General features: G+C 32.7%; 1 protein-coding gene across 1 annotated transcript; it reads left to right on the top strand.

Annotated features, from left to right (window-relative positions):
• The first annotated feature begins 6 nt into the window (after positions 1-6).
• On the top strand, positions 7-25,505 carry LOC127950659 (transcription factor E2-alpha). Its single transcript, XM_052547814.1, has 17 exons — positions 7-19; positions 1,431-1,462; positions 1,541-1,649; positions 2,418-2,476; positions 5,923-6,019; positions 7,902-8,002; positions 9,528-9,672; positions 9,770-9,828; positions 10,398-10,476; positions 10,580-10,656; positions 11,443-11,607; positions 13,044-13,155; positions 13,557-13,692; positions 14,749-14,991; positions 20,542-20,768; positions 22,129-22,233; positions 23,408-25,505. Exons 3-16 carry the CDS (start codon positions 1,589-1,591, stop codon positions 22,224-22,226), a joined length of 1,659 nt encoding a protein of 552 aa, XP_052403774.1. The 5' UTR covers positions 7-19; positions 1,431-1,462; positions 1,541-1,588; the 3' UTR covers positions 22,227-22,233; positions 23,408-25,505.
• The last annotated feature ends 197 nt before the right edge of the window (positions 25,506-25,702 follow it).

Raw genomic sequence — 25,702 nt, 5'->3', positions numbered from 1 at the left:
TACAACTTAGAGATTGACGGTGAGTTCAAAACACACAACATTTCACGTCACTTTTGACACCAGCTTCTTTCATTTGGGCTGTTAGGAGGTGTGTGTTATAATCCCAGATCATATGTTCATAGATGAGCTGTGGTTTCTTTGTGTTGACCTCATTTCCGCTGCAGGTCACCAGCGTCTGACACGAGCACACGAACCCGTGCATCGCCTGCTGTCCTGAGCAGGTTTAGGTCACGCTGGGATTCGGAGGGGGGTTAATCCACACGCTGGGGTGGGGGTTGCGTTTGAACTAATTAGCACTTAGGCATCTATAATGGGGAGATTTGTTGTTTGTGCCGAGTCTTAAAGCCATGAATGCTGCACCTCGAGGTCACACGCAGACAGATGGAGTCCAGCAACACTTCAGCCCGACATTATCAGTCAATTAATAAATCACTCATTCAGATTTAATTTACTAGTGCCTCAGTTATACTGCTATAGAAATATATAGCTATATGTATATACATCCTTTTTTAGTATATATTAAAATTCTAAAAGTATCTCAATGATACTAAAATAACACTGATATTATAAATAGTGTGTGTGTGTGTGTGTGTGTGTGTATATATATTTATATATATATATATATAAGGAAGAGAACTGCAAAAACTGATAACTTATTAATAAAAAAAATCATGTTTTTTATTGTTTTATTACATTTTTAATGTGATAGCTTTTTTTAAAAGTTAAGATTAAGAGTTATCCGTTTTTGCAAATTAACTTCATATATATATATATAATTGAAATAGTAACCGTTTTGTTAATATTTTATTTAATTTATTAATATTTTTTTTATTTTAGGTGACGTTTTGGCACTTTTACAATGTCTTTTTAAAAAAATATATATATATATTTTTGTATTATTTATTTTTTCACGTCCATCAAGTCTGTTATCATTTATATATAATTTTAGTTTTAATTATTTTAGTACTCCGGTTAAACTAAACGGGTTATGAGAATGGTGCTGAAATAAATATTTTTATTTTAGTTTTTTTTATAGTTTTAATTTAATTGTAATAACCCTGATGTGTGTGTGTGTGTGTGTGTGTGTCATTTATTTATTATTTAATGTATGTATATTTAAAATATAGAATTAACTCCTGTGGCTGGACTGGATCAATCTGAATGCATTCTTTTCTTGTGATGTGACTTTAGTTTTATAGCTCTGTTACTGTATTAAAATGCAAACTTGACTAACTTTCAATCATTTGCAGATGCATAAAATCTATTCCTACCTATTTACATCAAAAATCATCTTTTGCTCAGATATGAGGCACATTACGGAGGTTTAATGTGAAAGTTCATGTTGGCGTTCAGTGCGTTTCCAGATTACTCCGCAGCACAGAAATGAAACTGTGTGATGTCACTAAGAGTTTCTGGTGTTTCTTCTGCAGGGAAATCTGAACGAGGGTACCCCGTTACTCAGGTAATGAACTCTTTTATGAAGTCTTTGAGCAGTTTTGGGTGTGTTAGTCTGTCTGCTGAACTCAGTTTCTGTGTTTAGCCGCAGCTCTTGCCCGCTGATATCAGCGACGGTCTTTCTCCTCCGGGAATGAAAGTCTCTTCTCAGTTCTACAGTCTTCATCGCCGGAGGGGCGCAGACTCCAGTTTAGGTGAGATATATTCACCTGATCACTTTTGTGTAATGAATAAATCATTCTGGAGTGGGTGAAATAATTTGGTTGTTAAATGCATCTGCATAGGAATGAAAAAAATATTTTTTTAAATGCAGAAGACTTTTTTTGATTGTGAAATTAATCTTTTTTTTTTACCAATTCAGTATGGATTTTTTTTTTTTTTTTTTTTTAAGATTAGAATGTTTTTCTGTTTTCCATTTATTTTTGTAATTCTGTTGTGTTTATGATTTTTCTTTGCTTTTGTGTTTTTAGTTTTGTTTGTTTATTAGTTGTTGTTTTGTTTTAAATTGGTACTTTAAATGAAATTTAATTTTTGAATTTTAAAATTTAAATATTGCTTAAGTTTAAGTATATATGCACATTTTATTTAAATGATTTTAATATTTAAATAATTTTTGTTGTCTGTTTTCACTTTAATTTTGAAGTTTTTGTAGTTGTAAATTTGTTTTAATACTTAAAATGAAAAATGTCGCAGAAGTAAAATAAGTTTATAATATTTTATTTATAATTGCTAATTAAGTATTTTTAATGTTAAAATTTATACTATAAAGTAGAAAAATTCTAAATAAAAATTACAATACTATACTAATATTTAATCTTAATATTCAATACTAATATCTAAATCAATAATTTTCAAATGGTATACCATTGAGCTTTTAATTGAATGATTGAATGTTGGTTTTCAGAGTGAAACGAGGCACTCTTTAGCATTTCGCATAATCGCTAATAATGCTTTCGTTTCAGATCCACTGCCCAAGAAGATCCGGAAGGTTCCTTCTGGCCTGCCGTCGTCGGTGTCTTCGGTGAGTGTTGATGTGCCCTCATTAGTGTCTGTGCTCTTCCTGTAGGGCTCATGTCACATACTACATGCATGTCTGTAGTGTGCATTTATTCTCTTAGCGTTTACGGTGTATGCAGCCGTGCATTCATGCTCAAAACATGGACAAAGCACTCCTCCACTGATACCCACGAGGCTTCGGAGGGTTGCTGTGGGCAACGGTGCATGATCTACTTCCTGTGTCTTTTCCTGTTTGAGGCAGGGCTGCTGAAATCAAACCCATTCATTCCTCCTCATTTCAATGCAGAGCAAAATTGAGTTTTCAGTGGGCCACATTCCCACTGAATGATTTCAAGTAATTAATAAACATAATATAAGGCTGAGCACATAAATGTCTGCATTTCATGTTTTCTAATAATTTGTGAGTGAGTTCAGTAAATATAGTCATAAATATATTGCTGTGTGTTTCTAAAAATAATTCTTGGTGGGTTTAAAGTATTCGAAAAGCATTAGTAGAAACTAACATGTATGTTAATGTTTATAATGTCATTTATTTTTATTTGCTGATATTTTACATTTTAAAATTGTGCTACTAATTTGTAGTTATTTTATTTTTCGTACCAAGTTATTTTCAGTAAAATACAGTAATTATGAGATGTGCACGCAATAGATATATTAAGAATGTTTGACACAATATTTACTTAATTTATTCCCCAAATATTTGAAAACAGTACATTTAGACTGAAATGTAGATATTTTAAAGCAAAATTGTCTTGTACAATTTTAGTAAATATTTTAGAGATAATATTTTAAATAGTTTATAATGTTTGTATTTTATTATTATTTTATTTAGCAATTTTGTTTGTTTTAAGTAGTGTATATATTATTTATTTATTTAAGTTTTAGGTATTTTAGTGCATCAAGCTAATATATTTTTTATATTAATATATTATATTTAATTTAAGTTAATGTCTATTTTATTTTAAGGAACCAAAAAAGTTTATCTTAAAAAAAAATAATAATAATAATAACCCTAGTCTCTCATGTTGTTCCACTCTTTATGTTTTCTTTCTGTGGAAGTGAAGCCTCTGATCCGCTCATTCATTACAGTAAAATCATCCCGGTGTGCAGAAATCAAGACGTTTAGGTTTTCACAGACTAATATTTGGGATATTTTGAGCCAACAGTAACTGGGAAATTATGCAGAATGTCTCTGTTTATGTTCCATGGAAGAAAGAAAGTCTTTTTGGTTTGGAACGACGTGATGACGGTGAATAAATGATGAGAGAACTTTCTTTTTGAGGAAACGATCGCTTTAATCGGTCAATTGGACACATCTGATCATCTCAAATACCCAAATTATACTTATATAATACACACACACACATAAAGAAAAGGGGTTTTCAAGCATCAAACAATAAAAGTTTAAAACTGCTTTAGGTTTAGTTTTTTTCCCCATGCATTAAAATTGTATTATATTTTTCTGAGCCCAAAATAATGACACTCATACATTTTTACCTTGATTTACAATTTTAACAATAATTCATAATTTAAAAAAAAACTACACATTATTGGACGTTTTTAAAAGTTTCTCCCCGAATTATTTACAACAACAAAAAAAATCATGCATATTAAAATATAAACATTGTATATAACTGTGATTACTGTATTCATTATTGTTATTGTAGGTGTACAGGTGCATTTTAATCTGTTGGCTGTTTTTGTTAAATTATATTGGAATCCTAATACAGTTTATTTTGCCATGAATTAGCCATTAGTGCTGATATGATGTTAAATCATAAATATATAACGTAAATCTTTAGCAATTTTTGCTACTAGGTTTTAATCATTGCCTTTAAATATAATACATTTTAGGATGGTCACACAAGTAAGTTGTTTAATTTTTGCACAAATATGTTACGCGTAATGATGATGAAACATTATTTCACCCATATTTTACATTTTTTTCACAGAAGTTATTGGAAACATTGACGAAAACACTTGCATTTAATCTGCATCCTATGCATTTAGTGAATTGACTTTGATGTGAAGGTCTCGTATAGTGTTTAAACTCTCTGTTCTTATGGCTCTCTAATAGTGCCTCTATTTTTACTCTCCCTGTCTTCCTCTATTTCTCTTTCCTCTCATTTTTCCTGCTCGTTCTCTCCGTGTCTCCAGCTGTCTGTGGTCTTGGCTGCTCTCCAGGAACGGCCAGATGGCTCTGTAATTGGGAATGCATCTCTCTCTCTCTCTCTGTTCTTTCTTTATTTCTTCCTTGTGTTCATGCATCTCCTTCGTTCTCTCGTCTTCTATTTGCTATCGTTTATTTATGCACATTTCACGTGGTTCTGTTCTTTAGATTTCTCCATCATTGACATCAGATCGCTGGAGCGTGGCTTGTTTTCGACCCCTTCGTTGTTTTATTGGCTTGTAATTCAGTCGCATGTTCATTATTTTAACACAGGCGTGCGTTGTTGTTTCTTTTGTTTTAGCGAATAACAAAGTATAAAGTGTTTTTCGCGTCATGCCTTTGTGTGTGAAAACTAAAGACTTCAATCAATGGTGGATCACTTCATTTTAAGGAAACCCTGTTTGATCAGATGTGCTTCACATCAAATAAATTATATATGAAAAAAACAAAATGTCATTTGACTTTTTTTATTGTGACAACAATTCTTTACACACAAAAAAATAAAAATAAAAATGTATACATGTAAGTCTAATATTCAAATAAAATACATATTTTTATATTTAAATATAAATAAAATTATATTTAATAAAAGTAAAAAAAATAACATAATATATGATTTTGTTTTTTAAAATTTACCATTTTTATTTACAAAATTGTTGCATAAATATGTTTATATAAATGTATAAATAAAATGCATATATAATTGTAACTTAAGTTGGTATTTTATTAAAATATATATTAAATAAAGATTATTACATTATTAATTTTACATTGTGTGTCATGTTCAAAAAAAGGTAATTTCTTACCATTTTATAAAAAAAAAATGTATTTTGTATATATGACAAAAGAAATGGAGACTAAACAACACAAATAAAGCTATATAGAAATAAGTACTTTAATAAAATGGTAGCTATAAATATAAATAAAATTGTGTAGTACAGCTTCTTGACCGGAAAATGTTTAAATATATAAATGCTATTAGTTTTTTTTATTCTATAGTAAATATATATTAGTATTAGTAAGTATTAAAATATGTAAAAGGCCAAATTTGTGGTAAGTCATCATTGAAATGTCAGTTATTTTGGGCACTGCTTGCGGTTCCTCTTGTCTGCTGTATGTTGTGGTCGTCGGTGTGTTATTTTGGACTTTCCCTTGAGTCAGGGTTCGTTTTCTGATGAATGTTTCCTAATTTATTGCACATGCACACATACTGCGGCTAAAGCAGAACCGCGTCTTCTGGACGATCACATGACTTTGGTGTGGTGTGTTCTGTGTGGCAGGTTTATCCCGGTTCCACCGGTGAGGACTATAACCCTGACGGCTCCGGATACCCCGGATCCAAAGCTGCAAACCTTTATCCAGGCTCTTTCTGGCCAGGTACGTGCGCAGGACATGCTCATGGCTGCTTTCTGTCTGAATTGTTGGTTCTATTAGTAATATTGGTAACTTTGCATTTAGGGATGTAATGATTAACCACGAGCCAGTTGAAAATCAATTAAAATGTGACCATTCAATTAGGTGTTGGAGTTTACATGAATGCGTTTCCGAGGGGAATTCACTGTCTTTAGAAAAGTTTAGATTATATTTTTTCTTTTCATTTTATCTCTGTATAAAGCATATTAAAGTTCATAAGTGCAGCAGTGCTTTGTTTACATCAGTAACCAAGGAAACGCTTAAAGCTCCGCCTACTGCGGTGTTCATAAGTGCTTTGTTTACATTAGTAACCAAGGAAACGCTTTAAGCTCCGCCTGCTGCAGTGTTCATAAGTGCTTTGTTTACATTAGTAACCAAGGAAACGCTTAAAGCTCCGCCTACTGCGGTGTTCATAAGTGCTTTGTTTACATTAGTAACCAAGGAAACGCTTCAAGCTCCGCCTACTGCGGTGTTCATAAGTGCTTTGTTTACATTAGTAACCAAGGAAACGCTTTAAGCTCCGCCTGCTGCAGTGTTCATAAGTGCTTTGTTTACATTAGTAACCAAGGAAACGCTTTAAGCTCCGCCTACTGCGGTGTTCATAAGTGCTTTGTTTACATTAGTAACCAAGGAAACGCTTAAAGCTCCGCCTACTGCGGTGTTCATAAGTGCTTTGTTTACATTAGTAACCAAGGAAACGCTTTAAGCTCCGCCTGCTGCAGTGTTCATAAGTGCTTTGTTTACATTAGTAACCAAGGAAACGCTTTAAGCTCCGCCTGCTGCAGTGTTCATAAGTGCTTTGTTTACATTAGTAACCAAGGAAACGCTTAAAGCTCCGCCTACTGCGGTGTTCATAAGTGCTTTGTTTACATCAGTAACCAAGGAAACGCTTTAAGCGCCGCCTGCTGGCTGAGAGTGGATCTGCGTCTCGTTCAGCTCGTCTGCGGTTTCTGTTTCATAAAGATATTTTTATATATAGTATCACAAACCTGAAGTCAAACCATTCTGTTTTTGCTTTAAATTGGGTAATTCTACAATCTAATTTAGATTAAAAACTGCTCATGTTGCTCATGCATGATTAAAATGCAATGGTTGTCTCTAATTGTAAATGGAAAGAGCACCGACAAAGCCTTCATTTGTTTATATGAAGAGATTTCTTTTATTTGAGTAACTTTTTTTTTTGATCTAGGGCTTGTTTTAAAATTGTATTTAATGTAATTTAATTGTTATTTACGTTTATATTTAAATTTTGTTTATCCAAAGTGATTACAAATTAGGACAATAGAAGCAATCAAAACCAACAAAAGAGCAATAACATGCAAGTGCTATATTAGTTTATTATTATTATAGTGTTATATTTCACAAAGAAACATGCAGCATTTTGTCCAAGCAATGATAAAAGGACACGTTTAATTTCTAATTGTCTTAAGTCTAATTTTGTAAAAACAAAAATATGAATGGAGTTGAGTGAAATTACATCCCTGTTTGCATTGCATCACCTAAAATAATTAATGTGACATTTTGCATTTAAAAGCATTTTTCTGCCTTTTTTAAACAGCATTGTCGCACATATTTTGTATTAAACTTTTTTTAATTCCATTTAAATTAACGAAAAATGGATTATAAATATAATTTATCCTTTTTTTTAGTTTTAATGGAATATTTTTAAATAAACTTTTAACCCTATATCCAATCAATCAATCAAACCAAGAAAATGAAAAACCCCAAGGCAAAAGTGTAGATATAGGCATTTCAGATGCTTTTGCAATAATTCTACAGTTAATCTTCAGGCTGGTTTCTTTGGATCGCATGTTTTGATGAGTTTGGTGTTGTTTTGGTTTCTCAGATGGGCTTCCGGATCACTGGGGACAGTCTGGTTATCCTCCGGTCATGAGTAACTCTCCTCACATCGCTCAGCCGGCTCCGTTCCCCTCCATAAACACACAGGTGAACCCAGCGCCCACAGTCCTTCTGCAGCTGAAGTGGATTTGGTTTCTCAAACGAAAAATCAATCAATTATCTTATTATGGATTCAAACGAAACCATTTCTAATATGTGACCCTTGAGCACAAAACCTAAGGTCACATAAGGGTCAATGAGATTTATACAACATCTGAAGCTGAATAAATCATCTCTCCATTGATGTCTGGTTTGTTAGGAGGACAATATTTGGCAGAGATACAACTATATGAAAATCTGAGGGAGCAAAAAACATCTAAATGTTGAGAAAATCATCTTTAAAGTTGTTCAAATGAATTCTTAGCAATGCATATTACTAATCAAAAATTAATTTTTGATATATTTATGTTAGGAAATATACAAAATATCTTCATGTAGCATGATCTTTACTTAATATCCTAATGATTTTGGGCTTAAAAGAGAAATGTATAATTGTGACTCATACAATGTATTGTTGTTTGATACTAATATACCTTTGTTACTTTATGACTTCTTCTGTGTTGCAGGGTCACATATATTGACATATATTGAATATTTATTTTTAAATACAAATTATAAATACATAAAAATATATTTAAATGGCTAAATGTATAATATTGTCACATTTATGGTGTCTCATAGGTCTCTCAGTATTGATTGGTCTCAAAATTATTAATTTTGGGTAAAAAATGTTTAAATATACTAACAATCTGTATTTAAATGTTTACATTTTTGTATATTCGTAACTTGTATTTAAATATAAAAATGATATATATTTAATGGCTAAATTGTCATTTATGGCAACTCTTCTGAGTCTTAGCTATTTAGTTATAAAAAATAATATACTTTAATAATATATTTTTATTTACATTTTTGTTTTTTAAATATAAATTATACATTATAAAATTTTATTTAAATATAGAAAAATGGCTAAATTTTTTAGTGTGTCATATTTAACTTTTCTCAGGTCACTCTTGTCAAAGTTATTTATTAAAAAATATATAAATATTTATTTTTCGATTTAATGAATTATGTTTGAAAATAAATTCTCAGTGTGTGTGTGTGGGTTTATATATACGTGTATATATTTGTAAAAATGTATAAATAAATTTACAGTATTCCCTAATATCAAATTATATATATATATATATATATATATATATATATATATATATATATATATATATATATGCACACACAGACGGTTGGAGATCAGACGTTTCTTTATTAAAATCTTAGTTGTGTCTGATCATCATGAGCTCAGATTCATTTGGTTAAAAAATAGCTCCTGATGACCTCATCCAGATGTTTTTTCCCTTTCTGATGAGCCAGAGACCACAGAAGAAATGCATTCGATTACCGCAGACCTTCATGTGGAAAAGCAATCGAACATTCCTGATGTTGAACCTGCTCTTTTTCAGCGTCTCAATTGCTTTTGGGCCGCCCCAGAGCTGCATGATAGATACCATACCATGTCTGCCTCATGCTCGTGAATAATTATGTGTGTGTGTGTGTGTGTGTGTGTGTCCCACAGAAGCGTCAGCCTTTGCCCCTGTCGCCGCAGAACTACCCTCTGCACGGGAGCGAGGTCAACTTACCCACCAGCTTCCACCCGGCCTCGGCTGGATACGGCGTTCCCAACCACACGCCGCCCCTCAGCGGCTCCGACAGCATCATGGGTAACACTCTCCACCCTGACGTGACCACAAACCATAGAGAAACGACCTGCTCTCGTTTCAGTTCTCCTGTAAACACCGCTTCATTCTCTGTTCACAGTCAGCAGAGCTGGAAACACGGGCAGCTCTGGCGCCGAGATCGGGAAAGCGCTCGCTTCGGTGAGTCTGTCACTTACTATTAAGTGTGGTGATAAACTCCTGGTGATTGGAACGATTATAAGGAATGCATTTGCTAAATTAGTTTAAGCAGGAAACATCAAAACATGCATAATAATGTGTGCATACCAGATACAAATGCATCCACAGATGTAAATCCCAGTTTAGTTAGAAAGGTTTTAGTCCAGTTAAACAGTTGTAATCATCTCATTTCTTTAGGGAGGGTTATTGTTTAGATCCATTATCAAAAATCTTTATAAAAAACTGCGTCTTTGTAGTAATACAGTGCCAGAAACAGAATGAGACCATCCACAAAAACATTTGCAGGAATCTCATTTTTCATGGTATTTTCTTCAGATTTAAAATATAAACTCATGAGACATGTGACTTTCAACCCGTTTCTTTTCTGGATTGCTCCAGGACTGATTTCAGGTATTTTTATATGAAGACAATGAAACATTTAGTGTGCCTTGCACTTCAGTGTCTATAACTCGGCATGATCAACTCTGGATGATGGATCGTAAAGCCCATTAATATTACTCTGTCTGAATAGTGTCTCTTGTGATTTGTAGATCTATCCCTCTGATAATAACAGCAGCAGTTACTCTCCGAGTCCCTCCACTCCTGTGGGCTCTCCTTCGAATGTTGCTGGTGGGTTTCCTGAAGGTTGTGTTGTAAACGTCTCTGTAGTGCCATCTGCTGTGGGATTGCTCCACACACAAGGCTTTACTGACCGCTCTGTTTGTGTTTTCAGCTTCTGCGTCTCAGTGGCCCAAAGGCTCGTCTCAGCCCGCGTCGTCTCCAGGGTTCGAGCCCGGACTGCAGGCGCTGGTACGTTCCTTTGCAGAAACTAGAGATTAAATAAAGTTTTAAACTGGAGATTTTACTGTGAGCTGTGCTACATATGAAATATGCATGGATAGTAATTCTACAAACATCAAATAATATTCATGATCAATATTTGATGTCCACATATAGGAAGTTTGTTATATATAGGCATTATAAATTATATAGGTTATACATATATAACTTTCATTTATGGTTTCAGAATGCACAAATTTCCGCGATAATAATATAAACAATACTTTCTTTTTTTAAGTTCAATGTGTTGAATCATTTTGTTGTTCTGAACCAGGTTTTATATTTGTTACTTGGAAATAAAATAAATGTTAGCTGATATAACTGATATAGCTTTTTTTTATTTTGGCAAATTTAACAAAATTAACAAGAAATTTTATAAAAATTATATAGATGCATGTATAAAAATAAATGTCAAAAACATAAAAAAAATATATACTTTACATTTTGAATGAAAACGTAAAATATAAAGATGAAAACTGTTTCATGATACTATCTCAGTGATATTAAAATGACACTCCTGAGCAGCAAAATTAAAATGTTTTGATGGGTATTAATGACTGCACTATATTTATAGAAATATGGCTAAGTGTGTGCTACATTTAAGAGAAGAAATAGTTAGAATTAACTTTTTGTCAGCCCTATTTTCATCTTTAAGGCTCACAGAATTAACGTTCATTGCCAAACCTCCGTTGCATACTGTCTTGCTGTGCATTTGATGAACTGTTTGGGCAGCTCGAGTGATGTGTGTTTTTGCAGAGTAAGATGGATGACCGTCTGGGTGAAGCGCTGCAAGTGTTGAGTCATTATGCGGTGGGTGCAGACATGCAGAGTTTACTGAGCGCAGCGGGACATTCGGCCGGAGCAGCGGCCCTGGGCTCCATCAGTCAGGCCTTCGGGCTCTCCAGCCGTCTGCCAGGACTGGTGAGTGTTTAGGGCCCTGTGTAATCTGCTTTATTTGTTCCTGACATGGATTTTTTAGTGTCATCAGTCCTCCATTGCTTCACCTCTGGAGCAGATGTAGACACAAATCTTCTGTTAGATGTAGTAATGAACTCAGCAGTCGTCATTTATTCCTGAGGAGATGCAGTGGATTGTGTTTGTTTCTGAAGGGAAAGCATCCTCTGATCTACATAAATGTGTTTGTTTGCACGAATCATTTGTTATCAAGCTTCGCCTACAGAAGGAGTGTAAGGTTTATTATCAATTTTTGCAAATCGCCTTTCCTTATAATGTGCTAATAAGCAAGTTTCACGATGAATGCGGCTAAAGTTAACAGTCACTCAGAAGAAAGGGGCGGAGTCAGCGGAGCTCATTAACATTTTAAGGAACATGCTACAAAACGGCTTGCTCTGGAAAAAAAACAATTTTGACAGGGTTAAAAAAAATTTTTTTACAATCTACCTTTGAGAAAGGTTTTACCAAACTAAGTTAGACTTTTCATTAAGTTCCTAAAGAATCATATCAACTTGTGGAAAATGGGCATCTGATGACCTCTTTAATATGTTCCTCGATGCTTACTTATGTTAATAAAGTTTTTTGCACAAGAAAAAGAATGTGGAAATGGTTCAAAGTAGTTATATGAATTCCGATAATTAGACTTCCTTATTCATTATTAAAATGTAACCACCATTAAGAAAACAAGCGTTATTTTTTCAGTGTTGTCAGTTAAAATTTTTCTGTATTGTGTTTTATGATTTAATACAAATTTATCAACGGTGGTAATCAGCTGAATGTGATTGACAGTTTAATAGTTTGTTACATTTGTAGTAATAAAAAAGTAAAAATTAAATAAATAGACATTTCGCTAAATTTTGTTCAGAATTATAAAATCAAATTCACTGGCGTCAAAACTAAATAAAATGTTGCCAATCCGTTTTGACAATTTATAAATTTTTTATAATCTAAAAAGGATGTTTAATCAATTGAAATACTAAAACTTTAAAAATTAAGAAAAAACTAAAGCAAAATTGGTAAACAGTTAAATGCAATGTCTTTTTAAAAATTGTATCAAATGAAATTGTAATGATTTCATTCTTTTCTTGGGCAAATAACATACTTTTACGGATTAAATCATAACATGGTCAAACAAATGGTGTGATATCCCTTAAATATGTTTGAATAAATGGTATTACAATTGTGTAGTACTTTGAGAAGTACATTCCACTGTACAATAGTAATTAAACTGTAGTTTTATTTTGGCATGTTGTTGTAAAAAGCTTTGAGTTTCTTGCTGTATGTGATGATGGTTTTCTTAAATGAAATGGTGAAATGCTGGTAAAGTGACTCTTAGGGAAGCTCATGTGGAGTGAGAAGGCAGATGAGTGTATATTACTATTAACTCCTGCTTTTTCCTCTAGATGTCAAATCACAGTGATGATGCCGCAGGTTTACCACAGTCCAGTGCTCCGCTGCAGGGACACCACGCCCCCCATCAGGCCCCGCCCACTTCCCAGTCCGACACCTTTACCAGTCAGTGCTGCTCTTTGAGTTTTAATTTGATTGAGATTCATAAATGTGCTCCGTGCAGATCTTTTTTTTAGCAGACATGCATGCAAAACGTTTTTTGTATCATGCATGCTTTTCTGATATATAAAGTGTTTCTGTAGCTCAAACTTGGTGCTAGAAACATCAAGTTCATAGATTCGGTTCTCATGAAATGCATGAACCGATAAAATGCATACCTTGAATGCAATGCAAGTTGATTTGGAATGAAACATCTGCCAAATGCATAAATGTTCAGCATTTATGAGTCTAATTTTAACATCCAGAAATCAAAACACATCACCTTTGAAGAATTACAGGATGATTTCAGAGTGCTGTTATCGCACAGTGTGATCAGCGTTTAATCTCTTCTTGTTTTTGTCTGTTAGGTCTTTCTATGCCTCACTCCTCTCACTCATCTAGCTCGGATATAAAGCGGGAAGATAAGGAAGACGATGAGAACCTGTCTATTGCAGATAAATCAGAGGATGAGAAGAAAGATGGGAAAAGCCGCACACGATCGAGGTATTTGCATGCCCTGCAAACCATCATTTAATCCCAGAAGAAATTCATATAGAGTACTGGTCAAAATTGTGGAATAATTATAATTTTTTTTCTTACCAAGGCTGCATTTTTGACCGAAAAACAGTAATATTGTGAAATATAAATATAACTTTTCAGTGTGAATTTTATGTATTCCCCAATTGTAAGTCGCTTTGGATAAGTGTCTGCAAAATGACTAAATGTGAATGTTAAACTAATTTATTTCTGTGATTTTTTTTTTTTTTTTTTTTTTTTTTTTTCAGTCTTCAGTGTCACAAGACCTTCAGAAATCATTCTAATATGCTAAATTTTCTGCGACGCGAAACATTTCTGATAATTATCAATGTTGAAAACACTCATGCTGCGCATTATTTTTGTGGAAACCGTGATACATTTTTATTTTTCAAGATTCACAGATGAATAGAAAGTTCAAAACAACAGCATTTATATAAAAAAAAAAAGAAAATCTTTTGTAACATTATTAATGTTTTCAATTTCACTCACTTAAGTCTATAAAAGTATTAATATACATTTCCTAAATTTCAAACTATTGAATGATAGAATATTATGATTTCTACAAAAATAAGCAGCATAAACTCTCAACATGTTTCTTGAGCAGCAAATCAACATATTACAATGATTTCTGAAGGATCATGTGACACTGAATGATGAAAATTCAGCTTTGATCACAGCAATATATTACATTTTACCATATTTCAAATAAAAAACACTTATATTGCAATAATATTTCACAATATTACTGATTTTACTGTATTTTTAGTCAAATGAATGCAGCCTTGGTGAGCAGAAGCAGCTTCTTCTTTTAAAAACATTAAGAAGTCATGATTATTCCAAACTTTTTATTGCCAGTTAAGTTGCATCAGAACACACTCAATATACTCGACATTCCCAACTCCAGCACCTTCTGATTGGTCTATTTTAAAACCTTGACTTAAGGTACACGTCGTTCCCTGTGAGTGTGCCCTGATTGTTTTGCCTGTAACCCCTCTCACCCCTTTGTTCCTCTGACCCATGAAGTCAAGATGATGAAGAAGATGACGAGGACTTGCCGATTGAGGTGAAAGCGGAGCGGGAGAAAGAGCGGCGCGTGGCCAATAACGCCCGTGAGCGTTTGCGCGTTCGCGACATCAACGAGGCCTTCAAAGAGTTGGGCCGCATGTGCCAGCTGCACATGAACAATGAGAAACCTCAGACCAAACTGCTCGTCCTTCACCAGGCCGTAAATGTTATTCTCAACCTGGAGCAGCAAGTGCGAGGTCAGTGTGTGTGGCTGACCTCCGATTAGTTCTCGGACACCGCAGAGATTCGTCTGTGGTTGGGACACCTGAGTGGGTGCAAGGGGAGGTGGACGGATTTGTTGATTGGAAATATTAAATGCATGATGGATTAATGCATATGCATCTAGGGTTCAATACAAGTTAAATTATTTTAAGGCAAGACACTTCAAGCAAAAATTAAATTGTTAGTTTTGAGCTTTTCGGCCATTTTCTGACTGGTGGAATGAAAACATGTAAAATACACTTTTGTGTGTTGATTTTATTAAACTTTTACCTATTTGATTCTATAGATTTTAATTACAAAACATATTTGTAAAGGTTTTTTCTCCATTTGAGCAACACTTACATACACCAAAACTTAGGGGTTTATTCCTAACTTTATTCTGAAGGTTTGTACTGAGGGGTTTGTACATATATCATTTACACTGATTTATATAACAATTTAATCCTAAAAACATGGCGAAAATGATTATTTTTAATGGCTTTGAGGGTTTTTTTCTCCACTTCAGGAGCACTTACAAATACCAAAATTTACAGTTTTATTCCCTTCTATATTCTGAAGGTTTTTACTGAGGCGTTTGTTTATATATCATTCCCATTGGTTTTTATAACATTTTATTCCTAAAGCATGGCAAAAATGCTAATATTTAAAGGCTTTAAGAGTTTTTCCTCTACTTTAGCAACACTTACATACACCAAAACTTAGGGGTTTATTCCTAACTTTATTCTTAAGGTTTTTACTGAGGGGTTTATCCATATATCATTCAAACTGATTTATATAACAATTTATTCCTAAAAACATGGCGAAAATGTATATTTGTAATGGCTTTAAGAGTTTTTTCTCCACTTCAGGGGAACTTACAAACACCAAAATTTACAGTTTTATTCCCTTCTTTATTCTGAAGGCTTTTACTGAGGCATTTTTTCGTATATAATTCACATTGGTTTTTATACAATTTTATTCCTAAAACATGGCAAAAATACTTATATTTAAAGGCTTTGAGGGTTTTTTCTCTTTTTAGCAGCACTTACATACACCAAAACTTAGGGTTTTATTTATATCTATTTTATGAAGGCTTTCACTGAAGGGTTTGTACATAAATCATTCACACACTGATTTGTAGAACATTTTATTCCTACAAACATGATGAAAATGTAATGACAGTATTTTCGAATTTATGAAGAGAAAAAAAATCCCCTCTGTATAAACCTTTAGCTGTAATGTGTTGACAATCAAATAAGTATTTTGAACCTGACTTTATCCAATGTTAAGAAAAATTTATGCAGATTAGTGCATCTTTAATTAGATAATGCCTCATTTGCATATTTAAACACATATTTTCTGAAAACTTTATGTAATTAATTAACTGGGAGAGTATGGTAAAATCTATTATATGTTTTACACTTTTCACATGTGGTGTCTTGCCTTAAAATAAGCCCTAGAAACAGCCTAGCAACATTTGGCAACCAGCCGAGTTGCATTAAACTCAAGAATGTTTCCTTTTAATAGTATCTTAAGTTATTAAAATGTAAATATATAATATTAAAAGATGTAAGTTATTTATCTTGGTGGTAATTCTTTCGAGATGCATTATGTAGCCTGCTGCCTCCTCGCGGCCCACACAGGTGTCTGTTTAGGGTGATTGTGGGACTGTCTGCACTTTCTGTAACTGTGCATGTGTTTCTGTCTGTCGTTTCATGTTTAGTACTTGTCTCTTCCTGTTTTCTGTTCATCTCACCTGCTTGCAAGATTCATGCAACTAACAAACTCAGCTTAACGCTAGATGGAATAGTTAAAGGTATAAATGTAAATTGTAATTTACTAACTCTAGGAACATTTTGAAGGATGCTTTAGTAAATTTAAAACTGCTGTCAACCCAAAAAAAAGCATCATGAAAGTATCCCAACCCTCTTGTGCACCATATTCCTTCTTCTCAAGTCTTATGTTTTGTTTCGGAAACAGACATGACTTTAAAGCCAACTTCAAAGAGCTAGCGGCGACAAAATCCAGCGGTGTTGTTGTCTCACGTGTTGTCGATTACTAGGGCTTTCCAAAAAAAAAAAAGGAATTTCGAATATTCATCGAATTTAAAATAAAAGATCACATTTAAATGTAAAAATGTTGCATTTGAATTTTAGGTGTTTATCAGGCAGCCTTATCAGTAGCATACAAGATACAATGATTATGTAAGTGTCATTGCATTTTTAATTATTGTATTTTTTTTGCCTATCCATTTGAAGACACAATGTGGCGCTTTTTCTATAGGGACATCTATTCACTGTTACGCTCGTGTCTCGCACAAGAGAGCCGCATGTTTAGAAAACAATGTAAAATTAGTCTAAGTTCAACTTTTTAAAACGTGTCTCAAGACTTTATGGCGGCTTTTCCTATCCCATTGCAATCTCATGTTTTTAAATGATGAAAGTACTTTGTGATTGGTTTCCAGTCCTTTGTATTAAACTATACATACATACATACATGATTCTGTTTTGTTTCTAATTGTTTAAGCAACTTAATTTTATATGGCACTTTTTTCACAATTAGTCATGTTATTTTATTGTTTTGAATAAACGTGTAATAGTAATATTTTGCCTGATGCTTACTCTTGTTGCCTCAGGAGAGAAGCCAAAAACTTTTACCCCCCCCCCCCCCCCAACTCCCCAACTGAAATTATGCCTTTTTTAATTTGAATACAATTCAAAAATTCATAATATTTAAGTAGCAAATTATTTTACTTTTTCAGCCATTTTGACAGCCCTATATACTACAGCCAACTGCAAACCAACACATGCGTTCTGCGCTTGTATGAGAGGAAATAGCTAATTATATCAGCAGCTATGAATAGTATATATTCATCAATTATTAGGAGAAACCAAAATATATGCACATATACGAATTGTAAACAAAGCAGCGCTGGCTTTCCATTTTTAATATCAATTATGTTCTTTATTTTAAGCGGGTTATGTTATAAAATATATTTGCATATTGGAATGCTTCGGAAAGATCACGTAAAATTAGAACAGGCTTTTTTCTCTGCTGCCTTCATCTACTTACTGGTTTTTGCTTTAATTCTGGGACAGTGACTCATTTGCCAATCAGAGATCTCACTCGTACCGTCAGCCCTGACGCCAATTGTGTCCCAGGACCAGTCATAAGGGTCAATTATTTTGAATTTGCAACTTAAATATTATCTGAAAGCTGAATAATTAAGTTTTCCATTGATGTGTGGTTTGTTAGGATGGGAAAATATTTGCCTGGAGATACAACTATTTGAAAATCTGTAATCTGAAGATGCAAAAAAATCTAAATATTGTGTAAATCATCTTTCTAAGCAATCCATATTACTACTAAAAAATAAGTTTTGATATATTTATGGTAAGAAATTTACAAAATATCTTCATGGAACATGATCTTTACTTAATATCCTAATTATATTTTTTTCATGAAAGAAAAATTTATCATTTTGACCCATACAATGTATTGTTGGCTTTTACTACAAGCATAAATATTGTATTTAACTTTTTCAACTTTAATTAAATTCAACTTTAATACAATTTCAATAATTAAAAAAATGTTTTTAATGGTTTAAGTATTAGTTAAGAGTAACATCCCAAATGCGTCTTGGCGTGACAAGTATCAATAAACACATGAACAAAATAGCTTTTCAGCGAATAAAGTGTTACATTTCAGTCGTTTTTCTTTAGAACACGTTATTTTGACTTCAGAAGACTTGAAATGTAGTGCCCTAGTCGTATGGACTGCTTTATGGTGCTTTTTTGTCATCTTTGCAGTTTGGCAGCATCTGTTCCTAATTGAGTAATGAGTAAATAATGGCATTTTGATTAGTCCTTTAAGACTTAATGCATGCAACCATCCTGATTTCCACAGTGGACATCATCGATGCTTCTATTTTTCTTTCTAGCTGTTCAATCCTTTTTAAATCTACGTTCATACACCTCATGGTTTTCTCTTTTCTCCAGTTTGACTGTTGCATGTCTGTAGCCCCGCCCCCCTCCCATCCGCATTAATCCCGCAGATTAGAAGAGACGGACTCGTTCTTTTGTGTTTCCTTCTTAACGTTTTACTCGCTTCAGACTCTAATGGTCTGATTAACGCTTGCATGTCATGTTTAACCCTCTGTTTGCCAGGTTGTTTTTCTTTTTACCCATCTCTCCATCTGTTCTTCAGCCGTTTTCTTTGCAGATGGCCGCAGTGGTTTTTATTCTCATGCTGCATCATAAATGCATCTCAGCAGCGGGATGTGTTTAGGATGAGACAGTCGCATTCACCTCATCCTGTCTTCTGTCTGGCTCTCTCAGTGGCAGTGTGTGTTTCTGTTCGGTTCTTGGCAGACGGTGCATCTCTCTCATCTTGCTGTCCTCTCGTCTTGCGCTCTTTCGCTCCGCGGCAGATCCCACAGGCCTCCTGAACGCCACTGACTCTTAATGCGTAGCTTTGAAATAACGAGTCCGGTCACGATGTAATAAAGATGCTCTGGATCGGCCGCGTCCCGCTCTTCTCTCCGCATCTCCACTGGATCCCTCTCTGCAATCCTCGTTTAACTGGAATCAGTGCAGTTTTAATTGGTTTAGTCGGTTCAGACCACTTCAAGTTGGTATGGAGTTTAAAATGCAGCATTTGTTTCTGCTTTTGAAATCACCTTAAATATCTTTGTATTGTTTAACATGTAAAGAGGGTATTGCAGGGACCTTTTAGAACATTTTAAAATTTGAGAAATTTTCTTGATTGAAATAAATATTATATTAAATATTTATATATATATATATATATATATATATATATATATATATATATATATATATATATATATATATATATATATATATAAAATATTTAATATAATATTTATTTCCATGTTTTAATTAGGTAATATTTGAACATTTTTAAATATATGTAAAAAAAAAAATGCATTTAAAATGGTAATTACAATGTAAAATGTGTTTTTTATTATAGTTTTTTACTAAAGTTTAGGAAAATTATAATATATTTATAATGCAAAAAAATAATGTTATGTATTCATGATAGTAATACATTATAATATGAAAAATATTAGATTTATTACTTTGAAATAAGTAATATAATAAAGTATATAAAGTTTATATATATATATATATATATATATATATATATATATATATATATATATATAGTGAATTATAAAATGATAAATTATATATGTAATACTTTAACATCAATTAATTACAGAAATTGTATACTTGCATATATCAAAGTATAATGAATTAAAGAAATTGCCTATGTAATACAATAACTAAATAAATATTTTTTATTACTATATAAATCATTTTTTGTTTAAACACACACACACACACACATATATACATATACACTAAATAACTATTTTTAAACAAATTGCAATTAACCCTTTCTTCTGTAGTCTTTAGTAGTTGATTAGTAAGGTTCTTTCAAACCTGATGAAGCGGAGACGGTTGATGTAGTAATGGATTAACGAGAGGCTAATGACTAATGAGCGGCGGTTGCTCCTGTTAGCAGCGTGTCGGAGGAGTGTCTGACGCTGGAGGAGAAGGAGCAGCGCGAGCGCGAGCGGCGCATGGCTAATAACGCTCGTGAGCGGGTGCGTGTGCGCGACATTAACGAAGCCTTCAGGGAGCTCGGCCGCATGGTGCAGCTGCACCTGAAGAGCGACAAGGCTCAGACTAAACTCCTCATCCTCCAGCAGGCCGTGCAGGTCATCCTGGGCCTGGAGAGACAGGTGCGAGGTAGGACCAAACCCTGTGAGCCGCCACTGTCCTGCCCAGAGCCAGCAGACACACACACACACACACACACACACACACGCTTCTGCTGCTGAGAGCCGTGTCTCTTTCCTCTCTTCTTCTTCTTCTTCTTCTTCTTCTTCTTCTGCTGCTGCAGTGTTTGTGTGATGCTGAAATCCATGCACAACTTCTGCCTCATTAACAGTCTTTCCTATCAGTGCTTCCATTTAAAGTTGTTGATTATGATTGGAGCAACTAAATATGTCAGGGTTAATCTCACAAAAACATGCACGGATCATATTTCACCCAAAAATAAAAAAGCATGGTATTACCATGGTGAAGCAATGAGGCTTCGATATTATTGGTTAAGTTAATTATCCATTACAATTTGTGGCATTTGTAATTATTTATAATAAATTGTTATATTTTTACATTTTTATATTTCTTTTTTGTTTTTCAGTTCTCCTTGTTCTTAAAATTAATTGCTATTAGATTCCCTTTACTGTTTATCATGAACGAATAGTTACCTGAGGTATAAATACTTAAAATAATAATATAGATTATAAAGATAATCAAATAAAATATATATTTTATAATATAGTAATATATATAAAATATTAATATTTTGCATTAAATAAAAATTATATAATATTATAGATATTTTATATATATATATTTAATATATTTATTTTTTATATTTATTTTTATTTTATTTTATTTTTATTTTTTTGCTGTCAAATGATTAATCACATCCAAAATAAGTTTTTGTTTACATTGTGTATATTTATCATGTGTATATATAAATAGACACACATGCATGTATATTTTTAAGAAAAACTATATATTAAATATTTATATATAATTTTAATTACATGAATATATAGATTTATACATTTATAATTTATATAACAATATTATAAGAATTCAATTTACAGTATATAATAATACAATAGAGTATAGAATAGCATATTATATTATATTATAGCATATTTGCATTATGCATCTATATTATAAAATGTACATTACATATGAAAATACAGTGTATAGAATATAGAATAAAATGTATATAGTTAACTATTGTTTATATTTTAGCAAATAACAGAAGTGTTTTTTTTTACACATATATTGGTACATAACAATTTAATTATTACTTTTTAATTGCATAATATATTATATAAAATAGATTGTTTATACATGTCTTCTGTGTCACATTGCAGTAAAGAGAGTTTGTGTGTTCTTTGTTTTTGGGATGAATTATGATCCAGACATCAGTAACTGAAGTGAATCAGATTGTGCTTCTTCCTTCATTAAACATGTTTGACAGCAGAAGTTAATATCTGATGTGAATGGCTGTTTTGCTCAGAGCGTAATCTGAACCCGAAGGCAGCGTGTCTGAAGAGGAGAGAGGAGGAGAAGGTGTCTGGAGACTGTCTGGGAGGAGACGGACACGGACACATCTAACGCTCAGGTGAGCTCCTGGGATGATGATGATGATGATGAAGCAGCTGAAGATTCACTGTGTGTTTATGCACTTGGGGGCTGCTTTTATCCAAAACCAGTTGCATTGCATTAAATGTGTCAGTTTGATTAGTTCACGTAGGTACAATGTTTATAGTTCAATGAAATTATTTTTATTTTATTCCCAGAATTCTTTTTTTTATTATTTTATGTAGTTCCAAATTTCCTTTTTTTTTCTCCTCTCTCTCTTTTGATTACTCTGCATTCCATTTTTCAAATTTCTGGATTTCAATAAATTTGTTGTTATTTTAAACTTTACATTTAAACTTATCTTTGAATTTAACTAAAATCATTTTCATGTTTAACTGAAATGACATTAATGACATAAAATAGCATAAAAAAGTGCATATGACTTTTTTATTAATAATATTATTATTATATATTTTTTTCTTGATTTTGATTAAACAGGGTTATAAAAATTTAACAAAAAAACAGAATATTTTTTTCCCCCATATTGCATTTTTTTATCATTCTGTATTATTATTATTTTTTTTATGAATCAAAGAGTATTTTTAATTAAAATCATGAAACCTACATAATTTAACATGTTATTAAAAATAAATGAAAATTTAGGGCTTTGAAAATTCCAAATCTTTTTTTCCCCCATTTTATTTTTTTATGGACTCTGTTTTCATTCTTAAATTAAATTATGAATCAAAAACTTGTCTAATTAATTTAACTATTTATTTATTTATTTTCCCTCCAAGTCCCCCCCCCCCCCCCCGTTTTATTTATTTATTTATTTTTTACAAATTGTGTTTAATAGTCAAAGATAATGTATAATCAATTGAATTTAGAAAACTTAACATTTTTAATAAAAATCTGTATTTCTTTATTAAATTCTGTATATAATTTATACACTATTTATATAATTCTGTTTTGTCTCTTTTGACTTTTTCTGGATTTATGGTTTAATACCGTAGTATCAAAAATGGTAATAATCAATTGAACTTTTTACAACTTTTTAAAAGTTAACAATTCCTTTCGTATTTAGAAGAGCTCATGAAGAGTGTGTGTGAATCTGAGGATAGTTTAATGCATAAAACATTCTGCTTTTACTCTGAATGAATGAAAGTCAGCTTTTAGATGAGCTTCTGATGATGTCTCTGTGCTTTTCCCCACAGATCCTGTCATGAGGAAGCTCTCCGTCGACGTGGCCTTATCTTCCCGTTCTTAGTCCACACACACACACACACACACACAAACACACACACACACACACACACTCAGTAACTCCCCGAGCCGCTCGTTGTGCTCGTGATCATGGACCATCGGTGGAAAGCAGCGTCTGCGGTGTTTGATGCTGTGCTGTAGATTTACAGTGTGCTGTTATATAGCACACACTCCGCTGCGGGAACAGATTCCTTCTTTGTTTTTCTAGTTCATGTACTCCACTTTGACTTTCTTTTGTACCGATTTGTGTTTATGATGTAGAGAGAAATGTTCAGTTTTGATACGCAATGTTCGTGATTCTGTTCGGGGATCGCCACTAACGCGTGAATCCCACAAAACTGCACATATTTCACCTCGAACAAACTAATTATATCAAATTCATTTTTTAAGCAAAGTGAAGCCTGTTTTAAATGGAACATTTTAGATTTTACATTTTTATGACCTATATATATATATATATATATATTAGTACACGAAGTAAAAAATAACAATCTAAATGTAGATTATACATAAATGAGTGTTTATTGTGTGTCCTTTATGCTTATTTAAAATAAAATAATTGAATTACAGTTGTTTTATACTGTATTATAGAAACATATATGAGGATATAAGTATACACAAATATAACTTTTGGACACATTACGATAATGATCCTTAAAAACAGGCTTTATTTTCTTCAGATAAATATATTTTTATATTTTATTATGTTATTGTTGATTTAATTTTTTTTTTTTTTTTTTTTTTTTTAAGGAAAGTCAAGCCTGTTTTAAAAGACATTTAGATTATTTTTATTTCGACTTTTTAACACATTTGCCTCAAAATTGCATAATTATAATGCAGAAAAATATTAAATATTAACTATTCCTGTTTATTTTCGTGTCCTTTTTGCTTATTTGAATGCAAATAATTGTATTACAGTATTTTAGCGTATTGTATTTAAAAATATATAAGGATGTAAGAATAAACACTTGAATATAAAACAATTGGACTCATTACACAAATAAAATAAAAATAACAAAAATGTCATAATGATCCTAAAAGTAGGCTTTTTGATTTTTGTGGTGAAATATCTGATGGTTTTTGTGGGATTTACCCTGGATAATGTTTTCTTTGTAAAGCAACTGGTTTTCTATCACAGAGAAAAGCTTTCTTTATGCAGAATCTGAGCATTTCAGCCGTGTTTTAACACGCAGCTATCAATTTGCTTTGGATTTGACATAAACTGGACTCGAATTTGGTTTCTTCAGAGCAGATTTTGCTCACGATACGAAATCTGATTCGTACGTAGTTAACAATCTCAGATTTATGAGCGATTCATTGCTAAAGTTATAACTCTATGAATTTGCTGCCACTTCTTGTCAATATTTCTACACAAAGTAGAGAAAAATAGATTGCAACGGTCGACCCCCGAGTTGTTGTTTTTACTTCTTTTACAAATTTCTATTAAACGTTTGTTGACTTGTTTTTGTTATTCTATATGTTGATTTTTTTTTTAAATGTTAGATAAATGGCGAAAACTAGCGCTGGAGTACGCCAGGAACAAATTGTGTTTCATATTTCTGTTGCAATTTTATAACCGGAGATCTTGGGAATAATAATTCGATGCCAAAATATTCCTGGTTGTTTATGAGGTGAACGATCACTGTGCATCAGTGATTTCATTCTTGATCCAAACTGAAAGGAAACACAGTTCCGAGTTTATCTCTAGAGATCTTTTTCTTTTCTTCGTTAGTACTAACATCGTCTTTTACAACTAAAAGATGGTTATATGAATTATTCTTATGTATTGCAAAAATGTAAACTCTTAAAGGAGCGAGAGCGTGGCCTTCCTCATTCTCCGGCGGCGGAGAGTGATTCTGTTCTAGTGCCTGCATGTTTTTGTTCAGTTTTATCCTGGAGTCAAGTCAGGTTTTTATTCAGACGTCACGTCTCGTGGCTTCGACCTTGAGAATATTTTATAAATCCACATGAGGAGGGACGAGAGAATTCCAGATGTATGTTAAAGTGGATTCCTGTTCCTCCGAGCAAATAAAGTACTTTCTTTGTAAACCTGGATCTGTTCGTGTTCATTCTGTTCGGGCAGCTTCAGCTCGAGTCAGATCTGGAGTGATAACGGGTTCGTTTGGTGAGATTTGAGATTTATGCAGCATCTGAAAATGAATAAATCATCTTTCTATTGATTTATGGTTTGTTAGGAGGACATTATTTGAAAATCTGGATTCTGAGGGTGCATAAAAAATCCAAAA

The sequence above is a fragment of the Carassius gibelio genome, chromosome B2 (assembly GCF_023724105.1).
Source record: "Carassius gibelio isolate Cgi1373 ecotype wild population from Czech Republic chromosome B2, carGib1.2-hapl.c, whole genome shotgun sequence".
NCBI classification, from domain to species: Eukaryota; Metazoa; Chordata; class Actinopteri; order Cypriniformes; family Cyprinidae; genus Carassius; species Carassius gibelio.
Note: the sequence above shows the minus strand (reverse complement) of the source record. Positions and strands in the feature narration are given on the sequence as shown.